General features: G+C 37.8%; 1 protein-coding gene across 3 annotated transcripts in view; it reads left to right on the top strand.

Annotated features, from left to right (window-relative positions):
- LOC145987650 (alpha-tubulin N-acetyltransferase 1-like) overlaps positions 1-27,117 on the top strand; it is an 83,281-nt gene that overhangs the window by 32,329 nt on the left and 23,835 nt on the right. For 2 of the 3 annotated variants that reach the window (XM_083122152.1, XM_083122151.1), the window contains exons 5-7: positions 1,526-1,634; positions 8,189-8,294; positions 14,120-14,157. In XM_083122152.1, the coding sequence (XP_082978278.1) occupies positions 1,526-1,634; positions 8,189-8,294; positions 14,120-14,157 (253 nt within the window). Of the gene's footprint in view, positions 1-1,525; positions 1,635-8,188; positions 8,295-14,119; positions 14,158-20,760; positions 26,264-27,117 lie in introns of those variants that run through there. The other variant, XM_083122150.1, reaches the window with a different exon arrangement.

Genomic DNA, 27,117 nt, shown 5'->3' with positions numbered 1-27,117 from the left:
TATTTTGTAGAATAAGTATGGTATTTAAAATCAAATTTAGGATTACATTGATTTAAAAATAGAGAAGTACTGGTATCTTTTAAGATTATGTACAGTTAATTCATTGTATTTTAGTTTGTTGAGGTTTATTTTCTCCCATGTTTTGAGACAAATGCGGTGTATCAATAAGGAATGACACAAGATAAATAATTAGCTACTGGTTTTCATGTTGCTTTTGTGTTCTCCTCTGTTCTTAAGAAAATGAGATATTGATATGTGTACTGTACCGCATTTACTCCTGTAATGCACACTTTTTTCCAAAACTTTTGCCCCCAAAAACTGAGGTGCGTATCATGCACTGAATAATTTGGACAGCCAACATGTAACCGTACTGGGTTATTCCATGATTTTGTGACACTTGCATTGATTTTTCATGTTAATGGAACCCTATCATGTTATATATTGTTGTAAAGCTTAAATTCTGCAGTTTTTTAATATGGCAACAATATTCCATTCAAGATGGTGACACTAATGTCCAATGCGATTGAAATAAGCTCGTCACAAAGTAAAGGAACGTTCTGATTTTTATGGTACTTTGGATGAAAGAAAAGATAAGGAAAGAGAAAATAATTAAAATGTATTACTGGCCAAATAATATGATATGGAGTGTGTAAGTGTCTTAATGGAAGAAATCTTGTACTGCTAACTGCTAGTTTGAGTGTCTTGAATGTGCCTCGTATAAATGTTACGTTAATCATGGAAAAGTATATATTTTGATATTTGTTTTAGAAAAAGTAAAGAAGGAATGTGCAAATCCAGTTATAAAAGTTTAAAGGCCATTTCCCACGATTTTTTACTTTGCAATGTAATGTTCTGTGACACCAAGAAAGGCAATGCCGTTCTGGTGGAATTCGAGCATGCACCTCCCATCACATGGGATGTGTGTCAGTGGTATTTGTTGGGTGAGAAATAATAGAAAATAACTTCTTGATCACTGCAAATCTTGCTTTCTACTATTACAGAATAAAGTGGTTAATGAGGGAAAGATTTTGGATGCTAAACACAGTGGAGGGAGGGGGGGAATTGGCGTGGGTTAGTGACTTATTGGTTTACAGAAGGATATTCTCCTCTTGGTCCACATAGTAACAGGCGAGTCATTGAATAGGTGTGATGTCATTCATTCTTGATTGGCATACCAACAGCTTTATGACCTACAACTAAGAAAGCCATTTTTTGAACTTGAATTTTACTGCGCATTATATACTAGATATAATTGTTTGTTCCTTTTCCCCATCAACAAGCAGGGTGCACATTATACACGCACATGCATTATACACGCACATGCATTATACACGTGTAAATACGGTATATTAGTATTGCTTGGAATTTAATCACCAATACTGACCAGAATTTGCAAGAATGCCATGTTATAGTTTCGAACTGTGAGTATTCTTGAGTGGTACGTTAATTAACAACTTGTCATTTTGTTATTTGTAGTGTTATCTTTTTTGAAATAGCAGCAGTAAAAATGCTTGTTTTATTCCAGATGGTGAACCACATGATCATGGCCTCAATCTCCCTGTAGCTAGGAATGGACATCAAACTCCGTCCCGGTCAAACTTTGTTGAACCAGCATCAAGGAAGTCATCCTCAGGGTGAGCATTGCTTAATTTTGTTTCTAGTGGTTGTAATACAGGGTGGCTACTCACCAGAAATTCCTTGCATTTCGTAAATTTATTGGCTGGGAATTATGCTAGATTTCTGCGTGAATTTTTCTCCGTAGGCTTGAAAAAATGCAACTTTTATTAATCCAAATCCCATTGAATTTATACATATGAATGGCTTATTGCAGAAAGGGACCTGAGTCACTTTTGCACAATTCTGAGAAAAACAAGAAAAATCGTATAATATTGATAGTGTAAGAAAGAAATGTACCGCTGTTGGCTCAAATATTCAGCATAAAGAATAGTTAATTTTGCAAACCTCAATGCGCCACCCCGCAGTATGCTGCTCGAGACAGTGGAGATGAAAAGGTTGACTCCGGTACCTTTCTGCAATAAAAGTGGAAACTTTGAGAAAAAGACGAGAAATATCCTACAAACGCCTGTTTGTCATTGCCACATAAGCTAGGTTAGGTTAGGTTATGTTATATACGCCACAGAAAATTATAGATTCATCAATAAATGACAGTGTATTGCACTTTCTGGACTTTGTTGTCGGTGTTTGAAGTACAAGAATGTAGGAGCTCATACATGCATGTGTTATTCTACATCTGAGTCTGTTTCATTGCCGTGTGTAGTGGGCCACTGAAGCATATCTTCATAAAATCCTTTGACGTCGTCTGGTACATATGACAAGGCAGATCGTATGTCCTTCAATTTAGTAAGCTTGATCGGCATACATGCAACTGGGAACGTACGTGGCATAGGAATTACGTTTCTTGCACCTTTGAACAGATAGAAGGTGTAAGACATCAAACCTTTGATGAATTCGGAAACCTTGACAGTACCCTTACGTTCAACACAGTATTCAAAGTAATGATACTTGGAAATCTGAAAATACTGCCTATTCTTGTAGGAACACATCGTAGTTTTCACAGATGCCACATTTTTTTGTAGGCATGAGGCCACCACGTTGCGAAACCAATAATGTTACTGATGTCAATAAGTTTGACAGTATTTTTACTGCCCCGAGCTGCATTACAGATTAGCGTACACAGTTTGTACAATGTATAAATACGGCTAAGTTTATTGCAGAAAAGGACCAGAGTCAGTAACTCTGGTACCTTTCTGCATTAAAGTATACTTTTCACTGTGCATTTTCTTGGCTATAGCCTCATGTGACTGACGTCCTTTCTGCACTAAAAGATGTCTCTGTAACTAGGGAAATCAAAAATACCATTAACTCTCATACCTCAAAAATGTAACTCTGGTCCCTTTCTGCAATAAGCCATTCATATGTATAATGTCCTGATGCAATTTTTATCACAGTTTAGCTTGTATTTTTATCAAGGATGAAAGGTAAGCTGCATGGAAAATACGTGGCTTGTCCGGAAAGTAAAGATACAAACACATTTGCATGTTAGGGGAAAAATGTGTACCAAAGTTGGCAACAGTGGCAGTAACCGTGATCCATACGACGAGGATTGGGAGTGAGTCGTCAGTGCTGCACTGAGTCTCGTGTGAGGAACATGCGTTGCAAATGGCAGCAGCAATACCGAATCCCGCGAAGTGCGTGCCGTGATCAGGTTTTTGCAGGCACAATAAAAGTGTCCATCTGAGATCCACCGAGAAATTGTGACTGTTTACGGGAACGTAATGAATCGTCAAAATGTGGCAAAATGGTGCCGTGCCTTCGCAGAAGGTCGACATGATGTTCATGATGAAGAGAGAAGTGGGAGCGGTCCGTGATCACTGACGACCTTCTCAATCGTATTGAAGCAGAGGTGCGTGCGAATAGGCACGTGACAATTCGAGAATTGTGTGTGATGTTTCCTGACAGTTCGAAAACCACTATTCATGAAGTTGAGTGGGTTAGGGTACAGAAAGTTGTATGCACGCTGGGTCCCAAAACTGACGAACACAAAACCAAACGACTGGGATATGCACTGGACTTCTTACTCGCTACGCAGAAGAGGGAGATGCATTCCTGGACTCCATTGTGACAGGTGATGAAACATGGGTCTTCCACCATACGCCTGAATCCAAGCAGCAGTCACTGCAGTGGCGCCATACCCATTCTCCAAAAGCCAAAAAATTCAAAACATCAATTTCAACCCGCAAGCTGATGGCAACCGTTTTCTGGGATCGCCACGGCATCTTGCTGGTGGAATTAATGCCGCCTGGAAGAACGATTAATGCTGAAACCTACTGCCAGACTTTGAAACATCTTTGACGTGCAATTCAAAACAAACGGAGAGGCATGTTGTCAAGTGGAATCATGTAACACTTTTCAGAAACCTTAATATCTCAAGAACCATTAGAGCTAGAGACCTGAAACAAAATTCATTTTGTAGCTAATGAAGTTTACTTTCTATGATGATAAAGTATGCTTTGCTTAAAATTGCATCGTAAGTACAAAAATTATGGTCGAAACTGGGGTAGCAATAGTTAAAAAATTGGATTTTTAAGTCTGATTTTTTCAATGAAGGGGTTTAGTCTAAGGCTTGATTTTCTTCTCATGTGTAGACCTGCCTGCAGGGTGTCTGTAAATAAAATATCAGTGCTTAGAAATGCAATGCTTTTTTACAGCATGGGCTCAAACATGGCCGTTCATTGAATTTTGACAGTTTTCGGGGTTAAATATCTCGGATGGGTCCTCTTGAAAAATTCTGAAATTTGGCACAAAGGAAGCCCTGCATGAACCTAACTCACAGTAAAAATCTCAACTTTTAGATTCAACTCATTTTGGTCAATATGAGGTAACCTAATTTCTGACGTTGCAAAGTAAGGTTAAACTACATCCCATACTTAGAATAACGAAGTCTTTTCTTTTTTTTTTAAATTTAGCCTCAGGAAATATAGTAACATAAGGTTTCAATACTTGACTTACCAGAAATTGAAATTACAAGGTATGGCAATTAAAAATCTGCGAAATCTCATTGGAAAAGGTTTGATTTATTAGGTACCCACGAGCAGTTGATGTTGTCAGCTCCAGCTTCCTATTCATTCTCTTTGTTCTTTCACTAAGTTCCTAAGTAAATTATCAGAAACCTTCAGTTCATCACATATATTTTTTCTTGACAAAGTGGTAGCAATCAAACTGATGATTCTGACCTTTTCAATATTAGTTTTTGCTAATTTACATTTTTCTTCTTACAATTTCCATTGTATGATGTACTGGCCACGAAAAGGATTGTCACACTTGTCTTCCTTTTTTTCAGTTCTAATACTTTGTGAAAAGCAACTTTCCAGTTTCCTTTGCACTCCTTGTAAGATGTGAATAGTTTTTCGAGCAAGAGCACTTTATTGTTTTTCTGCAATCAGTCTCCTCAGTTTTGAAACAGAGATCTATCAAAAACAGAACAGACTTCATCCATTTGCTTTAGTTTTTCTTGGGTTGGCTCAAAGACATCATTTCCATTCTGGCATTTAAGTGAGTCACTTTCTCCAGATATGAAAATTTTACTCCAACATACCAGGCATATTGATTTAACTGGTATAAGTCTTACTTGACACTTTTTTGCCTTACCATATGATGCAAATTGATTTTAAAAATTCCCTTAACTTTTTCTTTAAGTGGTACTTCTGAAGATTACAACATACTGTACCATGTAAAAAACTATTTTCAATGCTATTTGCATATTGTCTCTACGACACCCACCTGTAGTCTTGACTTAAGAAGTGTTTTATCATTTTCACTGAGTTCGTTAAGATTAATTAGGTCTGTGGGAACCTTACCAAAAGTGTATTTATGACAGTCCTCTCCAGTTAAAAATTCTACAGAACACTTTATTTCCAGTCACAGATAACGAATATTCACAAGTCACTACTCTCAGCACATTAGGACAATGAGAATGACAGCAGAAATTGTCCATACACAGATCAATTCTATGCTTTCCTCGCATCTTATCAAAACATGTCTCTGAATCTTCTGCTGTGCACGACACACATCTACTTCAACAAATATATTTTCTTGAAGAAAAAAAGAAAGAAAAAAAAAACGTGGGAAATTAAGGAAACACAAAATAAATAGCCTGCTTTCAGTGGAGTGCCCAAGGAGGGGTTGGTGTGGGTCAACCCAATACCTAGTATTCCATAAACAATTACATCAAGGGCAGGATCATGTGGCAAAAACAGGGCTGTATACTAAAGAAGTATATGTAATCCCCTCCCCTCCCTTTCGAAATTCCTGGGCATGCCCCTGCCTATCTTAATCTACATGTACTGCTACATTTAAAAACTGCAGGCAAAGCTCAGTTTTGGAGCTGACAACACCAACTGCTCGTGGGTACCTAATAAATCAAACCTTTTCCAATGGAATTTCGCAGATTTTTTATTGTCATACCTTGAAATTTCAATTTCTCGTAAGTCAAGTATTAAAACCTTATGTTACTATATATTTTCCGAGGCTAATTTAACCCAAATTTAAAGAAAAAGAAAAGACTTCATTATTCTAAGTATGGAATGTAGTTTAACCTTACTTTGCAACGTCAGAAATTAGGTTACATCATATTGACCAAAATGAGTTGAATCTAAAAGTTGAGATTTTTACTGAGAGTTAGGTTCATGCAGGGCTTCCTTTGTGCCAAATTTCAGGATTTTTCAAGAGGACCCATCCGAGATATTTAACCCCAAAAACTGTCAAAATTCAATGAATGGCCATGTTTGAACCCATGCTGTAAAAAAGCATTGCATTTCTAAGCACTGATATTTTATTTACAGACACCCTGCAGGCAGGTCTACATATGAAAAGAAAATCAAGCCTTAGATTAAACCCCTTCTTTGAAAAAATTGGACTTAAAAATCCAATTTTTTAACTATTGCTACCCCAATTTCGACCATAATTTTTGTACTTACGATGCAATTTTAAGCAAAGCATACTTTATTATCATAGAAAGTATACTTCATTAGCTACAAAATGAATTTTGTTTCAGGTCTCTAGCTCTAATGGTTTTTGAGATATTAAGGTTTCTGAAAAGTGCTACGTGAGCAAAAAAAGCCATGCGCCATGTTGGAAAAATGGCTGCCCCAGGAGAACTAAAGAAAATTAATTTTTTTTGAACATTGGTTTTGATATCTAGAAACATGTACAAACGTATGTACTAAAAATGATTTTTTTCTAAAATGGTCATGCAACCAATTATTTTAAATTTGGTTCATTTGGCATGGAATGACCCACCATTTATTCTGCGTTTGTTACATTCTGTCCCACTTCCTGCACTTGCTGATCGCTGACTTTTCTAGCAGAAACCACGTGGCATTGCCGCTACAGACTGGGTGAACTCCGTGCTGGGGAGACCCGAAGCCAGGTTCTGAATAAAATACGTGGAAATGCACAATTATACACAATTCCCCTTCCTGAATGTTCCAGCTAAGATGACACTAAACACAAAAAGAACACAAGCAAATATCACCAGAAAAAATCCATCCTGGAAATTTTAAAACTCACATTAGTCAGCACCACGCTTACGAAACAAGCTTCTTCAACAAGACAAACAAAACACGTTAAGTTAGACCGCAACGTGGCAACAGTGTCTACGTAAGCACCTCTCTTCTGCCTTCCATTCGCTCCTGGCTGCCCAGCAGACGACTTTTTCCTCGTTTGTCATTGGCACCGAAACTATCGAGCCATCGCTAGCGAGGGAAACGGGACAGGTTCTAACAAACGCGGTATAATTGAATTGAATTAGAAGTTTGTCATCACACAGACCATTTATATTGTTAATATATTTATTTGTGTGTGTGTGGGGGGGGGGGGGGCAGGTGTATGTGTGTGGGTGGTGAGACGTGAGAGGTGGTAATAAGTAGGTTGAAATAGAGAAAACATTATGTAGTACCCTTGAATTTTATCATGGTCCTAGAGTGGCTACCCTGTAATAGTACTTTGTTAAGGGAAGGCATACAAGAACTGAAAGCATGGTATAACCTTTTAAAAGGCCCGATCAGGGATCAAATCTGGGTCCCAGGCTTTCCTTGCTAATGCTATACCCCTGAACTGTAAAGACAATCTCTAGTGTCCCCATAATTTCCACTTCCACAGCGTGGATGTAGGATGTGGTAATTTAGAAATCACTGAACACCGAGAGATAAGAGCCATCTCTCACATTGGCAAATGCATGACAAGCTATCAAGAGTGGAGTAAAATTTGTATGATCATTTTTTTGGTTAATAAAAACTCCAAGAGTTATGAATGAAGAGTTGATAATAGGCGTAAGTGAGTTACTAACTTTTTTTCACACAACTTACTTCAAGAAATTCTATAGATTTCAGTGGATTTTCCACAACCATCCGCTTGGGAACTTGTTGGTTCACTGCTAGGCTGGCATCCAGTTTCTGTCATTTCCCTGCATGCCACTAGGAGCGCTAGTGTGACTTGTGGTCACGAAGTTCCATACTTAATTAATCAATGTAAATATGCTATTGAGATGATTTTCACATCGATCCATGTATAAAATATACATTGTTTCTCTTTTGAAAACCCTTTGTAGAGTAGAAACCCTTTTCTTTGCTGACATGCTCACTTAATAATATACTCATTTAAATTTCAGCTCTGCACTTCCCGATGGGACAAAAGAGGTTTTGAAACCTCCAACTGTGGAGCCGCTGCTCTTCAACCGATTCAGTGCTCCAAGACCACATTCCAGTATGGGGCAGGTAAGTTATTAGATGCTAATGAACACATTTTTCTCCCCAGCTTCACCTATTCCCAGAAGGTATAATTCATTACAGATTTATAAGGGGATATATCACTAGTACACCTGACATGCTACCGATGTGTGGGTGGATACACATACGTTGTTTGAGTGTAGCATCTGTGTATATGATTTCCATTCAAAATCCTTCTCTCTATTACAGACCAAAGTGACTTGAAAGTAAAAGTTATGTTTGAGTGAAGTTAATGTAACAGAAACATGTTGCTTTCATTGTATCCACATACGTACAATGTACTTATCCATGAAACTGTCAGCCTCCATGGCAGAGTGGTTAGCACAGCATCCTGGGTTCAAATCCTGGCATGAGTGTCCTTTCATCATATCACTCTTTCTCGTCTTCCTGATTAGCCAGAAAGTGGCATAAAAGCGAAGTTAATTTAATCAATCAAAAAACTATGAAACTGTTTATATTCATTCAATTAATTCTGCTGCCTGCTACCACCATCTACATCAGAACTCATAGGTATCTGCTAGGTGGGCCTCTGGTGTGCATTGCTATGTCTGTGGCCGTTAGGTGCGCTGCTATTGTTGGATTGTCTGTTGTGTCGTCCATCACAGTTTTGTTTTACTTGCACAAGTAGCGGAAGCCAAATGTGTGTACGTCTTCATTGTTTGGGGAATAAATGACGTGGTTGTATAATAAATACATGTGAAAGAGTTACTATCCTTTTTCCGTGAAACTTACTTTAAAAGGTTCTGTTAATTTTTGGTGTTCCCTGCTACCATCCAATTGAGAACTTCTTGTGAAATTATACCCATATCCAACAATTTCTAGTCAGTTACCCTTTTCTCATTATTACTTTTAGTGCGTGAATTGAATGTTCTAAAAAAATGGTTGTGTGGTGCTTAGTTAAAGAAAATAGTGACCTTCTGACTAAAGTTGCAAAAAAGCCGGCTGTTTTGAAAGGGTGTTTTTTTTTCTTCAATAAAAGCTGGCTTTTTAAAAAATAGAAAGTTTGGCTTTTTAAAATTACAGCTAACCTATTTCACTTGAAGTTAATGTTATGAGTTTACAGGGTTTGTAATGACATATTTTACAACTAGCTAAGTGACAGATATTGGCCATTGCTTGTTGTTACTAATTTGTTTTCGCCTTACATGTATATTTGTACCCAATGGCATAGTACAGTGGTTACCAAAGTGTGCACCACTGTGCCCTGGGGTGCCGCGAAATGTTCCAATAGTTTCACCGAAATGACACTTACTTCCAAATATGTGTTTATTTTTTAACTTTTTTATCTTCCTTTGAATTAAATTTATCTGTCTCCCAAGGATGCAGGTTTAGAGCACTTTGCAAAACACAGGGTGCTAGGTGCCAGCGAAGTTCAAATTATGCTAGGTTTAGAACCATAATCCTAGGGTTGGCATCACTGAATGAGGAAACTCGCGATGCTTCCTTGCTGGCCACTTAACTGAGCAACCCCTTCCCCACCTTTCCACACCTCTTGCCCATCCCGCTGTAGGGGAAAGATCGAGCTTCCTCAGCAGCAAGGACGATGTTGTCTTTGGGCAGCAGCTGGAACAAGTGAGTGATAGCGAACAGTAGCAAACCTAGTCAAATGTATGCTCATTCCGCTCATAATTTTAAAACGTGCATTAAGCTCCTAAGAAAGTAGAAAATTGGAAATAAGTATAAATGAACTGTAGGATGTTCCTCACTTCCTACATGGAGGAATCACCCTTGCTTGTAAGAAATACTTTTACTGAGCTGTGGTCTCACAAAGGTTGAGAACCACTGCAACAAGCAGCCAAAATGCAAAACTAGTTGCTCTGTAACCAGGTTTAGCAGGTATTTAACTAAATTGTACATGATGTACTGGAAAGCCAGGATACAAATACGTATATTTTACTGAACACAAAATTTAATGTAGAGAGATTTAGTACTAGATTTTCAAAAGGTGGGGCAGTATTTTCTTTTTTGCTTCATGTATGTGTTCGTGTGACAAATTCAAATGTTGAAAATCATATCATATCATATATATATATATATATATATATATATATATATATATATATATATATTATATATATATATATATATATATATATATATATATATACACACACACACACACACATATATATACATACAGTATGTCTGTATGCCTGTTGCATATATATATACACACACACACACACACAGGAATAGGGTTAGAAATGGTGCCAGAAGGGCGGATAAATACAAATAATGAAGGAGACAGTAAACACTTACCACGCAAATAGAAATAATTCAATATTTCGCGATCTGAGTCGCATTTTCAAGAAGGTAGATAAAAGATCGACGACACTGTGAGTAGAGGCACAGAATACTGACCGTAGCGTCTCTACGGTCAGTGTTGCCAGAAACAGTTGAAAGGAAACACGAAATACTTTAGCCAGTGTTTACTGTAAGGTGGGTGGGTAGTTTCGGGGAGGAGAGGAGAGAGTTACTGGTTGGCTAGGTTGAGTCCGGGGGGGTATAGTGGCGTGCATGCCTGCTATATAGGCCCTTTCCCATCGCCTGCGGAAAGATGTGTCAGAGCGGGGGGGGTAAAAGGTGGATGATGGCAACACGGAAGCAGTTATTGAAGGTGGTGTTGTGGCTGTTGGTGTGGATGGCAACTGTGAAATCAGAGTTTTGGGTGGAGGAACGGTGATTATTTATCCTTAGATTCAAGGGGGTGGAGGTTTCGCCTAGGTAGAAGTTGCTGCAGATTTGACAGATGAGGGTGTAAATTAGGTTGGATGAGTGGCAGGTGCCCTTAGGGTGAAGGGTGAACTCACCTGCTGCTGTAGGGATCAGGAGGGTGGGGGAGGTGATGAGTATGGGGCAGGTCTTGCATCTGGGTTTGTTGCACCTGTGGGCTGGGGGAAGGGGTGCGGAAGGGGTGGGGGTGTTTCGGACCAAGATGTTTTGGAGGTTGGGGGGGCGACGGAAGATGACCCTAGGTTTTTCCCGAAAGATGTCTCTGGTCTCGGGATCACTGTGCAGGATGGGGAGGAGGGAGTGGAGGGTGTCTGATTTTCGTAATGTGAGGGTGGTATTGGGTGATCAGAGTTGGAGGGTTGGTTTTGGGTTGTTTGGTGCGGTTGTGGGAGTTAGCTCTAGTGATTTGTTTGTTGATGAGGGTGGAGGGGTAGCCACGGTTGGTTAGGGCTTGGTGCAGGCGTAGGTTGTAGTTTTGGCGGGATGAGGGGGATGAGTTGAGGCGCTGGCCTCTGAGGGTAAGGGAAAATGGGATGGCTTTTTTGGTGTGGTAGGGGTAGTGGAGATACTGGAGGTGGTTGGTTGGTTTGATATGTATGGATGTTTCCAAGTGGTCTCCCGCAATGTGGATGTCCACATCGAGGAAGGTCACTTGGTCTTTGGAGTGGAACCAGGTGAATTCACAACCCAACCCAAAACAAACCCTCCAACTCTGATCACCCAATACCACCCTCACATTACGAAAATCAGACATACCCTCCACTCCCTCCTCCCCATCCTGCACAGTGATCCCGAGACCAGAGACATCTTTCGGGAAAAACCTAGGGTCATCTTCCGTCGCCCCCCCAACCTCCAAAACATCTTGGTCCGAAACACCCCCACCCCTTCCGCACCCCTTCCCCCAGCCCACAGGTGCAACAAACCCAGATGCAAGACCTGCCCCATACTCATCACCTCCCCCACCCTCCTGATCCCTACAGCAGCAGGTGAGTTCACCCTTCACCCTAAGGGCACCTGCCACTCATCCAACCTAATTTACACCCTCATCTGTCAAATCTGCAGCAACTTCTACCTAGGCGAAACCTCCACCCCCTTGAATCTAAGGATAAATAATCACCGTTCCTCCACCCAAAACTCTGATTTCACAGTTGCCATCCACACCAACAGCCACAACACCACCTTCAATAACTGCTTCCGTGTTGCCATCATCCACCTTTTACGCCCCCGCTCTGACACATCTTTCCGCCGGCGATGGGAAAGGGCCTATATAGCAGGCATGCACGCCACTATACCCCCCGGACTCAACCTAGCCAACCAGTAACTCTCTCCTCTCCTCCCCGAAACTACCCACCCACCTTACAGTAAACACTGGCTAAAGTATTTCGTGTTTCCTTTCAACTGTTTCTGGCAACACTGACCGTAGAGACGCTACGGTCAGTATTCTGTGCCTCTACTCACAGTGTCGTCGATCTTTTATCTACCTTCTTGAAAATGCGACTCAGATCGCGAAATATTGAATTATTTCTATTCGCGTGGTAAGTGTTTACTGTCTCCTTCATTATTTGTATATATATATATATATATATATATATAATGGATAAAAGCAAGGAGGGCCAAAAGGGCTAAGTAAAAATCAAAGAAGGTAAAAGGAAACACTCACCGGACAGTAAAAAATTCAAAATTTTCGCTAACTTTGTAGCATCTTCGGTGTGAGGAGAAGTTCAACTTCCGGTTCCGTCTCTTTCTCCTCACACCGAAGATGCTACGAAGTTAGTGAAAATTTTGAATTTTTCTACTGTCCGGTGAGTGTTTCCTTTTACCTTCTTTGATTTATATATATACACACACACTATTGATTGAGTTGGTGTTTTAAGTCCACGTTATGCACAGTAAGGCTAATTGGGACAGGACCTACTGTTTAAAGTGGGATATGAACCACTGATATACCATGTGCCTCCACTGGGTATCGAACCTGGGACCCCTTTATTGCATGGCAATGACGCTACCACTGTGCCATAAGGAGGCCTCATATACTATTAGATTCTATTAAAAACTGCATAGATATATTTAATAAGCCTACCGAAATATGAAGATAACTCTCGGAAAGAACCGCCCATTCAAAAAGGCCACTTTTTTTCAAAACATTTTTTATGTTCAGCTACGAATTTCATGTTGTAAATTGTATTGTATATTTACAAATGAGTATCTATTTTACAGTAGGGAGATAAACAAAAACCATGGAACAGGAATAATACTGCCAACTCCTGTATTTTCATTGATTTGACACACTTCTAAAACAGGTTTTTTTCCCCAACCAGTTCAACTTTACTTCTGACACATGTTTAAATTCATGAAATGTTGTGGTCTGGAAAATTTTGTTCTTGGTCTTTAAAACCTGGAAAAGTCAGGGTATTTTGTTTCTATGTATGAACCCTGTTCAATAACCTGATTAGTAGTTCACATAGGCTGAATCTGAGATAGTGTTAAATTGAAAGAACAGCTACCGGCATATTCCCCCCACCTCTGAACCAAAATTGGAAGAAAGAATTTTTGAATTTATGAACATGAACAGTTTTAATAGTGTCACACTAATGGAGATTGTTGCTGTGAAACATACTTTTTGATATGGCATATCTTTGATATGCTGTAAAATATGATGCATCGAAACTTACGATACGCACAATACATTTAAAGCTTATAAATTAGGCAACAACTTTTAACCCAAACATTTTCCTGTTGCATGTTTTATTAAAAAAATTATAAGTTAAAGACTTTTAAATTGTGGCAAAACTACAGACATTAGTGAAAAATCAACAGAACCATTTTGTATGTTTAGCCACTTCATTGTTCATATCAGTGGTTCTATAATGTGCCAGTTATTTGATACCATTGAGACATTAAGTGGGTCATTTAAAAAATAAGACTGTGAGAGAGTAAAATTATCTTGCGATAATGCTAGTCTTGTGTTTTAACGCCACTCTCTTGCCTGTTTTACTTTAAACATTCCTATTTATTCATTTAAGAAGAAAATTAATCATTTGCATTACATGCCAGACTGATTTTTTTTTTCTTTTATATAGATACTGCAGAATTCTCCGTTTGCACCATCTCAAACTGGGTGAGTTTATATTTTTCTGTTTCCTTCCACATTGCACATTCTGGTTGTGGCAAAGTAGATGCACTTGCTTTCTTGCATGTAAATGCACCGACTGTACAATGCTATAGTCAATGAGTTGTTTTATACTTTTAGTCCTTTGTAGTTGAACAGTGCATGTAGTTGTAAAGATAGTGTAAATATGGGGATGGCATTTGTATAATTGTGTATATATGAATACATGTTTCGAATATAATGTTTTGATATATTCGGTGGTTTTTGCGAGATGTGCAATATGTACTGTGTTACACATATATTTTCCACATCACATTGAGTTTTGAAAGATATCCTATCGAATTGGTTAATCAAGTGAAAATACTTTGGAGGAACAATATACCAAAATTATTATTCGTAGGTTGATCAGAGGTCATAAATAGAAGTTAAATGTTCCAAATTCAACTTTTTGTTGTTGTTGCTGTTGACATTTTCTCTGATGTATTAGGTTGTCATTGTTGGCCCTTTGAACTTTTAAACTTTTGATGCATTCGGAAGTGTGTGTGTGTGATCGATCATTGGCTATTTGGTTACATTAATGTAGAGTTTTCCTACAAATTGTTTTGCATAGTAGACATTTGTTATTTCACCTGGCAAGTAGCTTTGGTTCTTAAGTGTGCGATATGAAGTAATGTTGGTCCTTACAATAAGAAAGTAGAAATCTTCAGCATAAAAATGAATGAATATGTGGTTCTCAATTTTCAGTAACCTAATAATTATTTCTCTTACCACTAATACCAAAACTGCACAGAAATCATTTAAAGGGACAAATTGCCTTGACCTTAATATTGTGGTACGTGACACTCGACCTTCAGGTCGGGTGCAGGGCACATCCACCGGCTAACATGTAATGAAAAATTAGTTGGTAACAGCCTTAAATCGGGCCTTCTACCCTAAAAATGTATGCATTATTAGAATTCTGTGAAAATAATGCATGGAAGTTAATTATGAGGGTTAAGTTTGGTGTTATCAGCTTTTTTTTGAGAAAACAATTTTCAGCTAATGTTAGCTGCTGAATGTGCCTTGCACCTAACCCCTCAACCTTCAGCCATATACTGATGGCATGATCTGTGTGGGAAGATGGCAGATTCAGAATAGTTTCAAACAAGGGACCCAAGATAAGAACAAGCTCCAACCTGATAGGTTAGTGGTTTCAGGTGCATTTTTTAAAATTTTGTTTGCGGTATCCCTTAACGAATTATTGCAGCTAGCGACGGTTTCACGCTTTTTGTGCCACTTTTGGCTAATTTTCGAAGATGGGGATGAGGGATGATATGATGAAATTGATGAATGCACCCTCACAAACATCCATACCCAGGCCGGGATACGAACCCGGAACCCCTGTCGTCTTAGCATGATGAGCTAACCACTGCACCATGGGGGCCAGCCATTTTCCGTAAAGCCATACTACAAGCTTATTGATGCAAGAAAAGTTTGAAACCTTGTGTTTATTCATTTTTATATTACTGGGCATTTACTTTAGCCAAAATTATTTTTGAAATCTAACCGCTGAAGAGTCTGCATTTTATATACCTGCAGCAAGCCTTATTCTGAAATGCAAAACTGTCGTAGCATACACAAGTGATTCTCAACATCCATATGTTTTGTAATAAGTTATTTAGCCAGTTGGCAACATCCAGATATTGGGTAATCTTCTATCCAGATATTGGATAATCTTCTATCCAGATAATGGATATTCTGATATACAGATTATCCAGATATCCAAATTCTCTGGATATTCGGATTATCCGTTGCATTCGAAATGAATATCAGATATTTTGAAATCTCTATATCCATTATCGGTATTTTGTGGCCATTCCTACTTTGAATGCCATTACTATCTTGGCAGGCATTTTAAATGATATTAAAGTAACACATGCAAATATATTTTCTCTCTTAAGAGCAACAAGGATTGAAAATTTAATTTATATGATCCACACTGCAAATATTGAGAATAAATGTAAGCATATGTCATATCTTTTTAGTACTTTTAGTAACTTTTCTTTGTGGGATAAACACGGTAACACGTTTTTGACTGTACCTCAGAGTGTTGAAAATAGGCTTAGTGAACAATTAAATTACACTGGGGCCAATCCATGAGTTCCAGATGTGACAATCACACGGCTTCAAATCTAAATATTTTCTGAACAAAGACATTGAACTCATCCATATCATAATTATAGTATTGAGAATGACGACACTGTTACTGTCCTGAAGAGTGAGTTCTGTGAACAACGTTGTTTTGGGGGAATTCAAGAATAATGGGAGTTCAGGGTGTGACTTGCATGGCAATATATGCCTCACCTACAACTTGGAATGTAAAAAGACAACCTTTATCACTTCTCTTTGGTAATCTTTATTCTTAAAGCTATTCTTAAAGATATTCAAAGACTTGTGAATGTCAAATAAGTAACAATTTAGTGTCCCGCACTAAGCTAAAGCTTAAGTTTAATGCTGTTTATATAGTATTTTGACTAATATTACTTTTGGAAGTTGTAGGATCACTTTGTCATGAATATAATTATTTATGCTTGTCAAGTCAGTTTTCATCCCAGGATCTCCTGTAAAAAGGGGATAAATGTTGGCCCAATGTCACTGCCTGTCCAAGTAATGGGGGCATCAGGCACTGGGGGCAAGTACACATCTTCTCTGTCACTTCATTTGTTCCATTGTAAGATATTTCATCTTCCATATTATCAAGTTCAGGAAAAAAATACTTCATTTTCAGTCTCATCAGCACAAATTTCATTCACCCTTTTTCAAAATTCTAAGTTGATCTGCTGCTCTTTGTTACAAGATGCTTTCCTTCTTGAATCAATGGCTCAACTGGTCCCAAGGTCAAGAACAACCTTCCCTCACAACACAGCCATGATTTTGCAATTGTATGTTTGGTTGCTACACAGAGGAAGCACCCCTTATTACGCCGACGCCATAAGTCCACCTTCGGAAGATGGTACTATGGTATCACCCTCTGTTTTACTAAATCAGAAGATATAGGGAAAGAGAGAGCCTGTTGTATAAGGAATCAATAAACCCTTTCCTCCTGGAGCACGAGATCAGTCAAACCAAGAACATATTCTATATTTCATGTTGATGCAATTGTGCATGCATAGTCCTACACAAATACTGGAATTATCAGCTAAATGTTAACAACTTATCGGCAAAATGTTGGAACTTGTAAGTTTTATTTTCTATCCTGCTTTCTATCATGTTCCTGTTCTCTGACAGGTAACATGTTCTGTTCACGCCAACATCCATGGAAGAATGGTTAGCACAGCATGCTATGATGCCAGGGTCCAATGTTCAAATCCCTGCCTGAAAATTGGTCTTCATCAATTCCATCATATCACAGCATCATGATCAGCCCAAAGTGGCAAAAAATATGAAAATTATATTCTCAGCTCATGCTGTTAGATGGTATTTGTGTGAACTTCAAAAGTATGAATTTTCACCTTGCCTGCCAACTTTCTTATGGTCCACCCATGAGAAATAGTTTACTTTCTTACAGTATCTTTGCAAAAAATCATCTTTAGATCACCCATATTGAAACTAAATGACCTCGTGTTCATGAAATCTACTTTTCGTAGCCAAGTATAAATTGAAATCTCATAAGTATGGATGGACTGGTGAAAATTTTCAGTCAATATTGGTGTTTTGGTTTCTTAATGAAATTACTTACATTTCATTGATTTGGTTTTTCTATAAGTACTCTGACTGTGTGTGTGTTTCTGGCATTTTGTTAGTCTCATACAGCACTTGAAGTGAAAATCCTTAGCTGTGGGAATGTTTCGTTGAACAACTGGACTAGCGGGGAGGATGCTCCTGTGGTTTTAACATTGTAACGGTGATACAACTGGGTGGACGCTTTGCAAAAAAATCTTGCTAGTTGAGAGATACCACCCCACCCTCTGCATTCCCCCTCACTTCGAGCACTGGTCTCGTGATAATGTAAAGAAGTTTCAACATAATTTTATATCGGTACTCTAGTGGCATCTGCGAAAAGTTCTCATCGCTCCATATATATGACATCCACACTTTACAACATCGTGTAAAGAAAGGCTTCAGAAAGTCTTAAAATATTATTATTTGTAAATTTCTATTTTTCACAGTATTTTGTCCCAGGTGGTCAGTGGTGCTGATCTGACATCTCAAGTCATGAATCTGATCTGACATCTTGATTTGCAAATCTCCAATCTGGCATCTCGAGTCGTGAATCCCCAATCTGGCATCTTGAGTCGCGAATCCCCAATCTGGCATCTTGAGTCGCGAATCCCCAATCTGGCATCTTGAGTCGCGAATCCCCAATCTGGCATCTTGAGTCGCGAATCCCCAATCTGGCATCTTGAGTCGCGAATCCCCAATCTGGCATCTTGAGTCGCGAATCCCCAATCTGGCATCTTGAGTCGCGAATCCCCAATCTGGCATCTTGAGTCGCGAATCCCCAATCTGGCATCTTGAGTCGCGAATCCCCAATCTGGCATCTTGAGTCGCGAATCCCCAATCTGGCATCTTGAGTCGCGAATCCCCAATCTGGCATCTTGAGTCGCGAATCCCCAATCTGGCATCTTGAGTCGCGAATCCCAGGTCTGGCATCTTGAGTCGCGAATCCGAGGTCTGGCATCTTGAGTCGCGAATCCCAGGTCTGGCATCTTGAGTCGCGAATCCCAGGTCTGGCATCTTGAGTCGCAAATCCCAGATCCTGTTTGGGTTGAGATCCATTCATCTCTATTCCAAACCTCCCATATTGCGTGGCCTGGGGAGTGTCTTACTGTAGAGATGATCTTCTTGTCCCTGCCCAGCATGTGTCATCAATCACAGATTCTGTCTCTACCTCAACTGGCATTCAATAGACCTTCTTCCACTCTGCCATTCTTTCCATTGGTGAATGTCTGTCTATGTTACTGTTAACCTTTCTCGAAAGGTTGTGTAGCACAAGAAAAGCTATTTACCATAGACAGTTGCAGTTGGTTTTGTGTTTTCTCAAAGAATCACTCTCTTGTGAGAAGGGAAGTTATGGTATCATGTTCCCAAAAAAAAAATAAAAAAATAGCAGAATTAGAAGAAGAAAAAAAATATGAAAATATTCTGAGAGGTACTTAGCAATACGCTAGATTAATACTGCATACGCGTGCATACATATTTGCATACATACATACAGGGGATGGACAAAAATATGGAAACACCATGACATCGGAACAGGTTATATCGACGCAATTTTTCCCACCTGAAATCTGACGAGGTGTGACATTCTTTTGTTTTGTGCTGTGAAATAGGACCCTCTCTGACTGGTAGGAATCGACAGTTGCGCTGTAGATAGTGTGCAGTACAGTTGATAGTGAATCATGTCCGAGCTGACAGTGTTTCAAAGAGGGCAAATTGTTTGTGCCCACCTTACAGGTGCCTCTGTTACCATAGTAGCCATATTATTTGGCGTATCAAGAGGGACTCTATCCAAGATCATGACAACATAATAGCGTGTTTGGAAAGACATCAGATAAACACCTGTGTGGATGAAAACGTACTCTGAGTGACAGACAGAAGGACACTGAGGATTGTGACCATGTCTTGCATGAAGAATCGTGCCAGATCTTGTATTTGTCCATTCCTCTGAGACTGCAGGCCATTTTGAGCTAAAGGTGGTCCTACACCGTATTAGCTACAGCATTCCGGCTTTTCTTCGCAGGTGTTTCCATATTTTTGTCCATATTTTTTGTACATCCCCTGTACATATCATCTCCTAGGCTTGTGTCGCCCTGATTGCTTCACTCTACAAGACAAAAGTTGAAAACATTGAAGATTTGCCTCAAGAGAACATAGCAAAATGGTGTTTATTTCGGTAAGCACATAGCAGAATTTAGTTTCTGGAATTGTTTAACTGTGTTTACAGTGATCGTGAATGAGCATTACCAAAAGTAATGCTGCTTAACGTAATTTTTGTACGTCTGTTTTTATTTAAGACCTTCAAATAATACTCAAGACTGATTTGTTTGCGAGTACTTGTATATATGTATGTAAATGCACAATCAATGGTTGAATACCCTACTCATTCAAAGCATTATTTACCACTGCAATTGGTTTATGTTTAATTTGGATACATATTACGGTTTTAGAATCAGATGTCCAGTACACTTTGCCTGGGTGCTGGTGATTTGTGAAGTCTTTTTTTATTCATACTATTAGTGTACTCTTACCATCAAGGATTTGCATGTAAGATTAAAAAGATGAGAATAGTTTAGATGTTAAAGAAATGTAGACTGTTACAGCATTCATATTCATATTGCTAAACATGTATGTGTTTGTAAAATAGAAGAAATCATGTTTTTAATTGATTGATTGTTAATTAATACTTCATATGTCAATTTGAATCAGCATTGTTGCCTGAAATAATTAGATTGGAATGCTAAGTGTTTCTTGAATTCTATAGATTACTTAATTTTTATTATTATTTCATTGCATCAGTTTCATTTAAGATCCTTAATGTTTGTTCCATGCCTTCTGCCTCCATCCTCACCATGTTGTGAAATGTTCTGAAAGGTGTTTTGTCAGGAAATTAGCAATGTTTTTGGTTTGCAGCGAAAGCCAGCATCTACCTTCTTCTGTTGAAATGCTGAATGTCGTGGAATATAACCCGTCAAACCCATCAAACAGTGATTTCATTCACCCTAAAGTCACAAACGGCACTTGCAACGCAGAAATCCATGAGGAGATCAACCATTGCGCGGCATCCGAATTCTGCGTCGAGGGTGCCATAACCAAAGATGGCTCAGACGTTAATTCCAACATCGCGACATCTTGCCGACAGGTTGCATCGGAGGAGTTTTACGGCCATGGTTCCGAACAGACCTCTGGCAAGATGGACTTGAAGTACCACCATCATCCTTTGTGGTAGATGGTGATGCATGTTTGGAGCCTGATTTATTTATTTAAGGTGTTCATTCACATGTGGTCGGTGTTCAGAGTTTCTTTCTTGTTGCACGTTGCAGTCGTACATTTTTTTGTTGACTTTTTAACCTGTGATACTCTGTTATTTTAATATTGTTAATGTCCTTTGCATGAATAATATGTCAAGTTACTTCATTACCATTATCTTTGGGGGAAATAATAGTAATACTAGTAGTAGAGGTGTGTTTTTACATGCAAGAACCATTTTGTAAACCATCAATTGAATGTAATCTCAAGAATGAATAGTGTGAGAATCCTATTAGGTGAAAATACATACATATAAAACTTTCACATTAGTGTACAATTTTCTACAGTCCTCTTAACTCTTCTTAACATAAAATCTTTCATTACATGTGCAGGCAGGATTATAATCAATGTAAAAATGTGTGTGCATGCTGCATTTTGATAAATAGGATATTTCTTTAAGAACAAAGTTGGTTACCCTGTACTGTATACAGTTGGCAACAGTGCAGAGAAGATGATGGTGTGCAGGGGAAAATGCATTTCAAATAATCTGTTCGTAACTTTGAAGTGCCTCATTAGAATTTTTGACAAATGTTACAATATTTAATATGAATTTTTAAATTTTAAATAGAGTTAGAATGTGTGAGATAATTATTTAATTATTTGTCCATTCAATTTTTTTCAAAGGAAAAACAGTCCTAAATATTCCATTTTTCATGGTATTCGATACTGTTTCCTAGGATAACGAAAGTTGTTCTCGGCAAGAAATTAGTCCGTTTACATCTTCAGCAAAAATTGACCTTGAAGACTAATTTTCAAAGTAATGACTTACCAATGATATAGCTCAAATACAATTACCAAAATAATCCGTAGCCTAACAAAAATATTAACATGAAAAGGATGTAAGCACTGCAAAATAATTAACATCAGTTTCACTTGGCTAAAAATTCTCTCAAAATGCAGCATCAAAACAGAATGTAGATGTAAAGAAAGGAAAGAAATTTTGTATAAAATATAGCTTTGTCAGAAAGAATCCCAGTAAGTAACACAACATTTGAGCTGAGTAGTATAAAGTTACAACCTTCTCTCTCTATTTCCAACCAACAATTAGTTGCAAACAGAACAAATATTTGTCATATTAGGATTGTCTTTTATTGTGAAGATAATGCAACGTGAATAACAGTACTGCTTTAAGTGATAGTTATTATTTGTGGCATTAAATGTGAAGTACGAGGTGGTATCAAAAAGTTTTGCCTGTTGAGGTATAATTTGTTTAATAATGGAAAGATTGAAACAATGAACATACATATAGTTTGTCTGAGTGTCCTGTACTCAGAGTTACCCTTCCACACAGTTGCCATCACGTTCGATGCATTTGTGCCAGCGTTTTATCCAGCCCTCAAAACCAGTTTTGAAAAATTCCACAGAACACTCCCTGCCTCACCTTTCAGAGCTGTTTTAACCTCCTGTAGGTCATCCAATCTCATGCCACAAAGCACAGACTTAGCTCAGACTTTATGGTATCCCAACTCTCAATCATTGCATGTGCTGTCCCATCCCATATTATGGCGATGCGTCTATCCTCTCGAATGAGCTCATCATCCCTGTGGAGGTTGTCGTCGGTCAACGACATTGATGGCCTACCACTCCTTGTCGTCCACACTTTCGGTTTCTCCCACTTTGAACTTAACTACTTAAGTCTGTTCTTCGTGGCATGAGATTCGAGGACCTACAGTGGTTAAAACAGCTTTCAAACGATGAGGCAAGGAGTGTTCTGTGGAATTTTTTCAAACTGGTTTTGAGGGCTGGATAAAACGCTCGCTCAAATGCATCGAACGTGATGGGAACTGTGTGGAAGGGTAACTCTTGAGTAGAGGACACCAATCTTTCAATCTTTCCATTATTAAACAAATTATGCCTGAACAGGCAAAACCTTTGGTACCCCTTGTGTTAAGTTGGATGTTTTCCTTTAATGCTTTACATGTGATGATTTTTGTGATGCAGAACAAAGTTCTACTTAAAAAAATGTATTGCTCACTGCTATTCACTTGCATACTTCACAATATAACATTTGCATGTAAACATAAAAGACTAGCTGGTAGCACAAAGAAACTGCTAACATGAAAATGGTATTACTTTTGTCTGTAGACACAGCACCTCTACTATTCTAGATCTTTCAAGAAATATGCTCCACTTTATTTTTATTATTATTAGGCTCCAGTGGTGGCTCTGAATTAGGGAAAGAGCTAGTAAGAAAAAAATGGAGTAACAGAAAAAATAGATCTGTAGTTACACATACTGATTAGAAAATGGGGTTTCTAACAAAGCACACTAAATTTTAGTGTGTGTGTGTGTGTGTGTGTTAGAGTACTAGCCCTTCACCTAATTCAGAGCCACCAACAACTGGGGGGGGGGATGTTATTTCAAGGACCTTCCACTTTAGTTTCATTGCATTAAGTATGATCTCTTTACACACCAGTCCAATATTATCTTTTCCCTCAATTTTGTATTTATAACATTACCATCACATTAATCTTTTTTATGTTTTTTTTTTATCTTAAGAACTCTTAACTATTCACTTTAAGTCATTAACGTTACATTCAGTTTTATTTTCTAAGTATTCTGCTTATGGGTTCCTAAGTATGTAACCCTCATAATCTGAGTTTATTATTTTTTATGAGTTTATAATGAAAGTAAACAATATGTAACATTGTACGTACCTTACAAGTTATAAAAATGGAGCTGAATTCTTTTAACAAATTTAAGAATCGAACAAAAAAATGTTGAGTGCAATATTTCTGAAGATAGATTGCCTTATAGATTGCATTAAATTATGTTGTCAATACGTTTTAAGCATAAAACAGCATGTCTCACTGCATATGGGTGAGTTTCATATTTGTGCTCTCTTTGTAATATATTCTTAAGTGCTTTATTTGTTCATTGTTTTAGAAGTCCGAAAAAAAAGGTTGTAAGAACTATCACCAGTGAATTTCAAGTATTATTTGCGAGTCAAAGCATTATTATGGTATATACATTGTATACAGTTGTATATTGCAAAACCAATAATCGTATGTGGTGTGCTTATACATATTTCCAAATGAAAGCTTTTAAGAGGAGGAATTCAATGAATGTTTTTCTGGTTTTATTTGCAAACTTATAGGCACAAGGTTTATATCCAATATGAAACATGTTTCTGTATTTCCATGAGCAAACGTGTGCATGCAAGGATACTTGTTTCATACAAACCGAAATACATTTCGTCCATGGATCATTTTGTAATAACATGGAATTTGTGTGGGATTCAAGATGGTCTATACATGTAGAGCTGCTTCTATTTTATATGCATTTCCCATTCGTACTGCTTAGTATTTATTCCGCCATTTACATTACATAAAAGTCTTCTGGGATGTTCAATTAATGGAAATGTGCAACAGAAACAAAACAGACTTGTCTTACATGTTTGCCCATACAAACCACCATATGTTTGCACACATTACTTTTGCTTATTCAAATGCCTCAAATCCCAAATTGTAAGGAACATATTAAGATTTGTTTACCTGATTATATTCTTCATATTATTAGTACGTAATTTCATTTGTAGATTTCCTGTGTGTTAATTTTTTCCCTGCGATTCTAACTTTCCTATTTTTTCAAAAACATTTTTTTTAAAATTAAAGAAAATCTATAAAAACATGCACTATGCTGGAACAAGCACTGTATGCCTGTTTCTGTTTTTAACGCTTTAACTTTGCATGTTAGATAAAATTCTGATATACTTAAAAAGTATATTTATCGTTATATATTAAATATTTTGATTTGGCCCGATGTGCTGAAACGTTGCAAAGAAAAGATGTGCAATGCTTGTTTGAGAACAATTTGTGTTTTTATTATTTGTAAGTATAAATGAAACAGTAATGTTCACAACTTAAAATAATGCTATTTAAGAATTGAGAAAGGTATTTGTACTTGTGCAAATTCAAATCCTGTTTCATAACTTTAGTTTCCATTACCCAATAGTAATTTTTGAAGAAAAAATTCTAATTTCTTTTAAACTCCCAATACCTGGAAACGTAAAAGTGTAACTAACATTTTCTCATGGCACTTTACTATAATTGATCATGTTCTTCTCTAACATTCCACTTGTTTACAGAGTTGGTTAAAATTGTTTGCACTGGCATTTTAGACACACGCATTCAATGTAGTTATAGTGTAAATATTGTTGTTAGTGTTAATGTTGTTCACGTAATTATTTTTTGGGTACTTTAGTATTATACGGATTACCTCATTTCAGACAGTGTTTTCTGGGGAAGCAAAGAATCCCTTGTGGACATAATAGGAACACTGTATTTGAGAGTTTGCAATATATAATTCATGCAATTAGCCTTTTGTTAATTGTGATTCCCAAAAGTCAGCTATATCACCGAGAAGCTTGTTCACAGGAGTAGTGCCTACATTGTTAGTTTAGGTCTGTTGGGTTTGGTTTTATTAGCATAAATACACTGGAAATTATTACTTATGCTAAGAGAACTAAACTTAGCTAGCCTAACCTAAGAACTTAGGCAAGTTGCTCTAGTGTTGTGCAATAAGGGAGACCTGCATTGCATTTTCTGAAATAAGGTAGTCCATATAACACTAAAGTACAATTTTTTGTTTCTTGAGTAATAGAACATTCTACTAGTTTTTCCACCAAAAAAAGAAAATAAGGAGAATGCTTGGTGTCTTCCATTTGTACTTTCATGTTCAATTAATGTTTGCGCTAGGATCATGAAAAGTGATTGGTTACGTTACGTTACTCTTCAGGGATCAATAAAAGGAAAGTCGCACTGTTTTGTATATGTTTTATTGTTTTGCGGAAATTAGGTGTAATGTACACAACTAAAATTATAACTTTTTTGTTTGGTGGAATGAGAATATTGGTAACCAAATCATTTTAGTGAAAAGTTCTCACTAAAATTTGCTGATGTGCATAGCTGTGATTTCTGCAGTGATGAGGTAATGTTTGGGAAAGAACATGCCAGAGTAACGCTTTTTTTTTGTCTCGTGAAAGGACCAGAGTAACTTAGAGATGTAGAGGAACTTTGCAGGCACCGTTAAAGACAGGTTAGATGGTTCTTGATTATTGCAGCTACTGTATTATTTTTGTTGTCAATAAAAGGGTATTAAACCATGAAAACAATAACTTGGTTTTCTTTTTTTATATATATATTATTGTGCTGATTTTTCATATCTGTGTACCTAAAACCAGTCTTTGCTCTTACTTGTAACAAGTTACTTTTCTTTATTCATTATTAACGCAGTTTTAATATTTTTATATATGTGAAGTTTCGTGTTTCCTCATTGTGAATTTTCATGAGAGTTTATGTATGCAACTATGTTCTTGTGTAGAAGGAATTGGATTGCTTTGAAATTTCTTCCCCTCTATATTTTCATATTTAACCTTGAGCTTACTACCACCAATTTCTCGGATTTTTCGTACTGCTGAAGTGCTGGTGTGTCATTTCATTATGATGTTGTTTTATATCACATAACGTATGATGAAAAAAATTTGCACAAAAAGAAAACTCTGTGGTCAAGGGCAAAAACGCACAGATGTATTTCGGGTTCTGGTTGGTATACAAGGGTCGTATCTGAACATCAATGAACAAACACATTCACACCGAGTCTGCTGGCCTTGCGACAATTTTGGGGCACTTTTTGCATAGATGGACCAAATGTTGATGGATCAACATCGCGGAAGCATCTGCGGATCCGTTGGATGAGGGTTGCAACGGTTCATGGTTGATAATTATTGGCATACACCATCCGCTTTAAATTTGCCCAGAAATCTTCACTGGGCCGCAGTTGGGGAACATTAGGGGGATTCTGTTCTTTGGATATGTAAGGGATACCTAAGTGCTCCATGACCGCAAGACTTCGTGCAGCGTAATGGCAGCTGGCTAAATCTGGCCAAAAAACAACATTGTCCCCACGATGGTATTCATTGATAAACTGCTTCACTTTAGGCAAACAGAACTTTACATACCG

Source organism: Lepisma saccharinum, chromosome 5 (assembly GCF_977018435.1).
Source record: "Lepisma saccharinum chromosome 5, izLepSacc3.1, whole genome shotgun sequence".
Classification (NCBI taxonomy): Eukaryota; Metazoa; Arthropoda; class Insecta; order Zygentoma; family Lepismatidae; genus Lepisma; species Lepisma saccharinum.
The sequence above is the reverse complement of the archived record's forward strand: the minus strand, read 5'-3'. Positions and strand labels throughout refer to the sequence as shown.